This window comes from Apodemus sylvaticus, chromosome 15 (assembly GCF_947179515.1).
Source record: "Apodemus sylvaticus chromosome 15, mApoSyl1.1, whole genome shotgun sequence".
Classification (NCBI taxonomy): domain Eukaryota; kingdom Metazoa; phylum Chordata; class Mammalia; order Rodentia; family Muridae; genus Apodemus; species Apodemus sylvaticus.
In genome coordinates this window covers 51,343,522-51,351,683 of record NC_067486.1, presented here as the reverse complement: position 1 = coordinate 51,351,683, position 8,162 = coordinate 51,343,522, and the positions used below count along the sequence as shown (strand labels likewise).

General features: G+C 40.8%; 1 protein-coding gene across 1 annotated transcript in view; it reads left to right on the top strand.

Annotated features, from left to right (window-relative positions):
* The window catches only part of Morc1 (MORC family CW-type zinc finger 1), a 208,985-nt gene extending 201,822 nt beyond the window's left edge, over positions 1 to 7,163 (top strand). The window contains exons 25-27 of the mRNA XM_052158339.1: positions 1,103 to 1,156; positions 3,587 to 3,781; positions 6,564 to 7,163. Coding sequence (XP_052014299.1) covers positions 1,103 to 1,156; positions 3,587 to 3,781; positions 6,564 to 6,689 — 375 coding nt within the window. The 3' untranslated portion in view covers positions 6,690 to 7,163. The remainder of the gene's footprint in view (positions 1 to 1,102; positions 1,157 to 3,586; positions 3,782 to 6,563) is intronic.
* Positions 7,164 to 8,162: the final 999 nt, after the last annotated feature.

Here is an 8,162-nt window from a genome sequence, read left to right as displayed (position 1 = left end):
GCAGTCATTGAGAGCTCACATTCCCATCCACAAGCACAAGGCGCAGAGATAACTGGGAATGGCATGAGATTTTGGAAAACTCAGAGTCCACCCCCAATGATACATCTCCACATTTGGGAAGGATGCACCTCTTCACCCTTCCCAAACTGTCCCACCAGCCGCAGACCCAAGCATTCAACCTGAGCCCCTGGAGGCTGCTCTCATCCGAACCACCACAGCCCTCTCCTGCCCAGCAGAATTTCACTTTCATCCTCCATCATTGAGATGCTGAGCTAAGGATTGCATAGGTCAGCCCTCTGAGGTGTTCAGGGTACTACTCTTTCTAGCATCATGGGGATCAATGAAGACAGTGCATTCAGCAAATCTCTTCCTGGCGACAGTGCCATGAAACATGGGAAGGACAACTTTGGCCAGCTCCCTCGGATGCAGAGGGTGACTCTCACAAAAGCCTTGGTTTAAATCTAGTGGAAAAGTGCTAATGGGGTTTTACTAAAAACCTGTAGGTGAAGGTGGTGGTAAGTAAGGAGGGCATGTTCCAGGCAGTGCAGGGAAGAGACACCCTAGGTAAGAGTTTCAGAGGCCCTTCTCTACTGCCATGGTCAGCACTGATTGTAAGATTGTAAGGTGCACAAAGAAATGCTCTGAGTGAAAGGAAGACAGGTCACTAATAGGACAGAGGGGCCATGTTGCTTTCTCTGCTAAGAGCCATTTCTGGGTGACATCTGCTAATCTCTTAGCTTAATCCTGTTCAATATGCCAGTGATTCCTAGTCTATTTCTGTCCAAGGTATACCTTCTTCACACTGCCTTTTGAATATTTGTCATTTGATTTTTCCTTCACCTTGATTTGTGCTATCTTCAGATTACTAAACAGGATTGGGTTTATTACTTATGTAGGGTAACTTAGTTCTTTAAAGAAAATAAATTTAAGTAGGTCAGTTCAGTTAATTAACTTAATTAGGCTTAAAAGATGCCTAGTAGCAGTGTTGGTGGACTCTAAGCTTGGATGCTTTCTCATATAGAAACATCAGTGTTCTAACTGTATTGCAGACAGATCACTCTGTAAAGTTAATGTCCTTTTCTGTTATTGCTTATGAAAACAGCTGGAGCGATGCCCAGAGAATATAAACAAAAAGCTAAAAACATGTTTGAACCAGGTAAGCTTCCTTTCCATGAAGACTTTTATATACTGAAATCTAAACGACCCTCTGCTCCAAAGAGGAAATAATGTGTCTTTTGAAATGCTAGGTTTGGAAGGAAATCAAATTTTCCTGTCCTTATCAAGACTTAGATTAATGTATAGCCTATCAGATGTCACGAAGCAACATCCTTTTGAATTTGAAAATGCAAATGTTCTCACAACCTGTGCTTATTTAGCACTGGAGGGGGATGTTAGTTTGAACAAGAATTTAGAAATTCTCAGATTTTATGAAATATATTCTCCAAATGTTTGAGAGACTAGAATAAAGCAGAAATTGTTTCAGGAATCACAGAAAAATAAACAAGTTCCCAGGCAGTTTAAGCTTCGGGGGGAAAAAAAAACTTATGATTTGTTTATATAACAATCACCAGCATGCTGACACATACACACACAGACACACATACACACACACACACATACACACACAAACATACAGAAACACACACGCATACACAGATACACAGACACACACACATACACACACAGACACACATACACAGACACACACACACAAACACACATACACACACAGATACACATACACAGACACACACACACAAACACACAGCCACACACAGAAACACACACAGACACACACACACACACACACACAGACACACAGACATACATACACACACACAGACACATACACACACACACACACACACACACACACACACACACACACACTGCTCTGCTAGTGCTTTGTCAGAGACTGTTCTCAGTTGAGTTTATGAAAAACACAGGTAATCAGAGGGAAAGTTACCAACATAAGCTGTGAGTCACGGTTGAAGCTTTAATGTATTGGTTGATTAAAGCAGCCTTGAGTGTACCAGCTTTCAGATGGAATTTTCATACATACTTCATTATGGTTGGTTCTTGCCATGCTGTGTCCCACCGCACTTCCCTGCAATATACTCTCACACAAACCCTGCATATATACACATTAACCTTTCACCCCAGTACTCTCCACTGCTTCTCCATTCCACTGTCTTCTCTGCTGCTTCCACCACACCCTCTGTTTTTGTTCCATCCTCATAACCCCTTTCCAGTTTCTCGGCTTTACCCATATTTGCTCCCATCCAGATACACAGAGGATGTTTGTCTTTCTGAGCCTAAAACACCTCAATGTAGTGCTTACTAGTTCCCACCCACTATCCTGTAAATGCCATAATTTCATTTTCTTTCCAGCCATATACATTCTGTAGTGTATAAGCATATATTTTTATTAACTGACCACTCGTCTGTTAATGGACACCTAAGCTGATCTCATTTCCCTGCTATGGGGAAACAATGCTGTTTAATTCGGAGACTTACCCCCTCCCCGGCAGCACAGGCCCAGGTGGGAACATGCAGCTAGCTCTTCCTCCCAGCAGTAGAATTCGTGAATAATTGCACCACCTCATGCTGCCAACTAAGACATACCTAAGGGCAAAGACAGCCTTATGTGTCTTTATATCACTAAGAATGAAGTGCAATGCCTTGACTTAGGAAGTTGTTAGTAAAATGTTTAGGAAACAGAGCTATGGGCAGGTGAGGATTTGCACATTTGGTTTCATAGAGAAATTCACGAAAGCAGCATGGCTGGCAGATGTTGTAGATGGTGCAGAGGAACTTTGCACACATTAATGGATGTGAGTGAGGGCGGTGACGGGTGTGTGTGTGTGTGTGTGTGTGTGTGTGTGTGTGTGTAGACCTGTGTCTTATAGTTCCCTGCCTCCAAGCCAGTACTTCAACACAGAAATCTTAAGATACAAACATTTAAATGTTCATCGGTGTGGGGTTTGTCCTGTATCTGTTTTCTCAGAATTCCCCTGGTCCTCGCACAATGTTGATCTGAGTAAGTAATACCGTCCTAGCATGGAAGAGGAGCCTGTGAAAGCAACATGCCATCTTGGAAAACAACCCATACCCTTGAGGGCTTTGGGCCTTTCAATACTCTTTATATCAACCAGGGTTTAAAAAGAAATAATAGTAACAAGAAGGGGTCACAAGAGAGAATCCTTATTCTGCAGCCTCAGTGCTCTGAGTTTTACAGATTTGAGTCATCCCCGAGATGCTTCCGTGTGACTGGCCATCTGCCAGTGCTCTTTGAGATGCCTTTATTCCACTGAGGGGGAGAACAAACTCAGCCTTCTCAAGGTTTCTTCTTGATTCCAAAGCCAAGGTCATTAAACGCCCCTCTCTGTGCCTCTCTATGACTTTTATGATAATTACTTCCGCATGCCTTTCCTTCTTCTTCCTCTCCATCAGAGAGTAGTAAATTCAAACCTCAGGGTTGAGTCTTGGCCGATGTGTACAGAGTTGGAATGTGAAACTGCTTTATGACATGATGGGGAAATAATGTCTTTAAAAATATACTTGTGTTCTTAAAAAACCTTCTCAGATCCAGAATATCTACATGGCTCAATATGAGAAAAGACTCAAAAGGAAAATGCAGTCCATTATCTTTGAGGCAAACAGAAGAGGGATACTCAACAAAGTTTTTCTGGGACAGTGTGAACTGAAAAGGAAGAGAACTGAGGAGAAACTCAGTGACCTCCGTGCAAAGCTGGCCTTGCTGCTGCAGAAACTTAAGCTGGTGAGTGACAGGTGAGGAGCAGGCTCTGTGGGAAGAGCCTGTGCCTGGATTTTCCTCCCAACAGTGGGCTTCACTTACTCACCTTGGGTAAACTGCCAAACCCAGGCCTTGATGCTCATCATGATACTAAAATCTTTTGGGTTCAGATCTGGACTTGAGAGATAGTATGATAGACTGTTGGGGACTGACAGGCAGAAGACAGAATGACAGGGCTCTGAAGAGAGTTCAGGCCCTAACGCAACTAGAGAGAGGCAAATGGCGACTGCTATGAAGAGAGGAACCAGGCACATGTGGCCTAGTTGGAGTCTTATATTGTCTCTGAGAAAGAAGGGGGGAGTGTCATAGCAGGAGTCTTCTTCAGCCCAGCAGGGAAGGGAGTGAGGACAGAATGTGTAGCTACCAATATACACCCTTTGATTAAAAACTCCCATCTCTTAGTCTCTTGGTCTCTCCAGAAATCTAGGGACCTGGAAGTCTATTAGCCAGTTACAAACCATACTCTGAGTAGAGTGCTTGCCCATGTCTGTGAGGCAGGGGCTGCTGCAGACCAGAGCAGTCTGGTCTGGCTAACCATACACAATTACAAGTAAATCAACTTGCAAGGCATAGATTCCAAGTTTTCTGTACTTCTTTCTCTAAGTAAACACTAGAATCTTGGCTTGTGCCATTAGTTGATGGTAGTCTTTCCTGTGATGAAATACTTGGACAAAATGAGCTTAGGAGCGAAGAATGTGTTTTCAGTTACAGTTCAAGGATGTGGTTTATCATGAAAGTCACAGGGCAGGAGCTTGAAGCTGGTCACAGTGCACCTGCAGTCAAGAGGAATAAATACATACTACTGCTTAGGTCCCTTTCCCTCTTACATTGTCTAGGCCCATAGGGTGGGAGGGTCTGTCTACCTCATTTAACACAGTCAAGTTAATCTTCCATAGGCATGACCAGAGCCCTATTTTCTGGGTAATTCTAGATTCAATCAATCAGCTTCTCAATACCATGTGTTTAGTAGGCAATAATTTCCAACTTTTTCAGGAAGTGAAATATTTCAATGCATTTTTACCTTTATATATAAATAAAAATAATTTTTCTTAAACTCAGAGGGAAGAGTTAAAACAAAACAAAAACAAAGGAAACATAAATGTGAATTACTATCAGTTTTGCTTGTGTGCTTCCAATGATGAACTGAAGTAACAGGTACTAGTCCATCTTCTTTTATTGGTATACATTCTCTGTACATAGTGATGAGTTTCATAAAAACATTTTCTTTCAAGTATATCATGCCCCTTTCCCATATCCCTCCAGAGCTATAAGTGGTCCAGCTTCTAGATAGCACATAGGAATCTTGGCTGTTTCCAAAATTAAGATATAGTAGCCAAGGTTGTAAAGGCTCTCTATGGATTCTAGAAATATATGGAGAAATCAAGTCAAAACTGAGTTTAAGGAGCCTGTGGTATTTTAGATTTAAGTCATAAGGTAAATCCTCCTGAGCTCCATGTACTGTAAGAAGGCAGGAGCAGACCTTGTGGAAAACGTTGAGAATTGGGGTGACTTTATCCTTGAAGGGACTGGAAAAGAGACGGGCAAATCTTCCATACATCACTACAGAGTTGCTGAACAGGAACCCAGGCTGCCTGGGTTTCTGTCTGTAAGGGTCCATTATTGAACTCAGATATTATATAAAAGCAAAGAATGTTCTATTCAGCAGAAATCCAGATGCTGCTGTCTCCCATTACCAAGATAGAGATACCCAAGTGAGCTTGTAGGCCTGATTTAATGCACATTAGGGAATCCAGGCTAGGTGACCTCTGTTGTTTCTATCTCTATGGATATTCCATTCTGGGAGTTAGAGTAGGGGAGCTGGGAACTTGCTGTGGAGGCCTGAGAACTGTTACTGAGGAAGTAGCTGAGGAAGTCTGGAAACTGCTGCTGACCCATTGTCCTTGCCTCGGGCCAGGTGGCTGGGACATTTCATTACCTGGGCATGAAATGGAGCCTGGGTTTGTTTTTTTTTTTCTATTAGTAATGGACTTGCCTGGACTTGTGCAGTTTTTAGGCCTAGTCTCCTTAACTTGAATTCTGTCATGGAATCAGCCTAGCCTTCTCATGTCCAAGTTGTGAACACACTGAAGCGGGGGTTCATTTTCTCTAATATCCTCATCTTCAGCTTCATCAAGAATTCTTTCTTTATCAAGTACAAAATGAGACACAGAAAATACTTCACACAAGCTCAGGTGGCAGTTCCCACTCCTCCATTCACCCAGGAAGAGATATGGGGAGGGTGGAGGACTTGAACCATGAGGACCCTTGCCTCCAGGCGGGGGACTTCTCTCCAACCTCCGAACCCAATCTCCCTCTGTCCCCCAAACCCAGATTGAAAGGCTTTTTAGCATGCTGACAGACGGAGAAATCCCCCTTAATTTTGGTCATTGGTTAAGTGATTTAAAAGCTATGTTATTAAAGAGAAAAATAATTAATGCTAGATTGTTTCATACATGGTAATTGTATTTGGGCTTCCATCAACACTACCACTTCAGCCAATTCTTGAAAGAGGAAAACTCTAACTTCCACTGAAGAAGAAAACATTATTCAAATCCTTAGCCACTTGTAAGCATAAAATAAGATTAAATGAGAGAAAACATTTGCAAAGGTTAAGAGCATTAATCAGCAGTGATGCAGGGTTGCTGCTGCCCCATGAATCACCATGATGACTGCGGGAGGCTTCCAGAGTGACAGGAACAACAGCTGAGCCTCTCCTGCTGGAGTGACTGTGGCTTCTCTCTTCCAGGGTGGTCCAGCGGGAGACCTCCAGAACATTGATACTTACTTAGAAGATTTGCTTAAAGAAGATCATCTCCCGACCATTTTAAATGAAAGATCTCTAGAGTCAGAGCAAGCGAAAGATACAGACTGAAAGGGTATCTCAAAAGTCAGAAACTGTTTCTTCTTAAAACCACTAATAGGGAAAAATGGAAAATTCTATTAGAAAACATTTCCTTTTTATTACTATTGTAAAATTTAGCCCAATTCTTAATTTTTTTCATTCTTGATTTGCCATACATCCATTCCGTTATTTCTTAATTCTTCTCTTCTATCAAGAAGCAATTTCTAGAGTTTTCTACTTTTCTTCTGAGCTCTAGAGAAAAAGAAACTGCCACTTAAGCTTAAATTTTGCTTTAATTGGATTCTGATATGCTTTTTATGATAATTCCATTATTTAGGTGGAGGAAAAAATAACCCTTGTAAGTCTTGTGTTAAGGATTGTATTTTTACATTTCTATGTATGTAAAACATTGTTTTACACTTTACTCGCTAATTGCTTTGTATGAATAGAAATTTCTGTGACTTTGGAAAACACGAGGAAACATTAAACATTTGTTTGTCTTATTGTGTTTTGATGTATATGATGTGCCTTCTATGACATTTGGAACATGTGGATGGTATGTAATGAGGAGTCTTCAGCTGATTTGTGCCTTAGCCTGCTTCTTAAGCCTTCCCATGAGACATGCTCCTGCCAATTTTCTTACTAAAATTACACATTGGTATGTTTTATCATTTGCTAATGAGTTTATTACTATTCAATGTATGGAAATCATACCAATCATTAAACATCTGAAAATACAAATGTAATAGTATTCAAAAGATACTACCAGGTTTTCGCACTCAAAATACCTTACACATTATTTATTTTATATCATATATATTATATATCTATTTTAAAATTACTTTCTTATACTTTTAAAAACTATTAATATTTCTACATATGGTACTGAGACAATAAGATATTATACTTTAATGGTTTTTGTTATTCAATTCTAAAGAAATACTAAAATTTATTTGACTACTCCCCATCAGTGAACATTGAAGATTTTTATTTGTGTAGTGATGTTTTGCCCATTGGATTCATATATACATTAGTCAATATCCTGGGAGCTGTGTTATTGGGAGATCTGTTAATTTCATTCATGTATAGTTGTGGCTGTCAAATATGAGAAACAGAACTTCTGTTAAAGGAGATTACCATTTTAACTAAGTCTGAAACCACCTAGGAAACACAGCCCTGAATATGGCCGAGTGGATGCTTCCAGAAAGGAAGACCCACCTTGAGTGGGACAACCCACTATCCTAGAGTAGAGTCCTGGGTTGTCTCTGCTTCCTGATTGCAGAGGCAGTGTGATCTAAGGCCTCATGTTCCTTCAGTCATGTCTTCCTCAATATGTTGAACTGTATCCCTTAAAACTGTGAGCCAAACCAAACCTTTTAGTCACTAAGTTAGTTTTTGTCAAATATTTTGTCAGGGCAATGACAAAAGTAACTAACAGCATCATAATACACTCTGAAAATGTATTAATATACATTCCTCATCCCTATATTACAAGTGAACCCT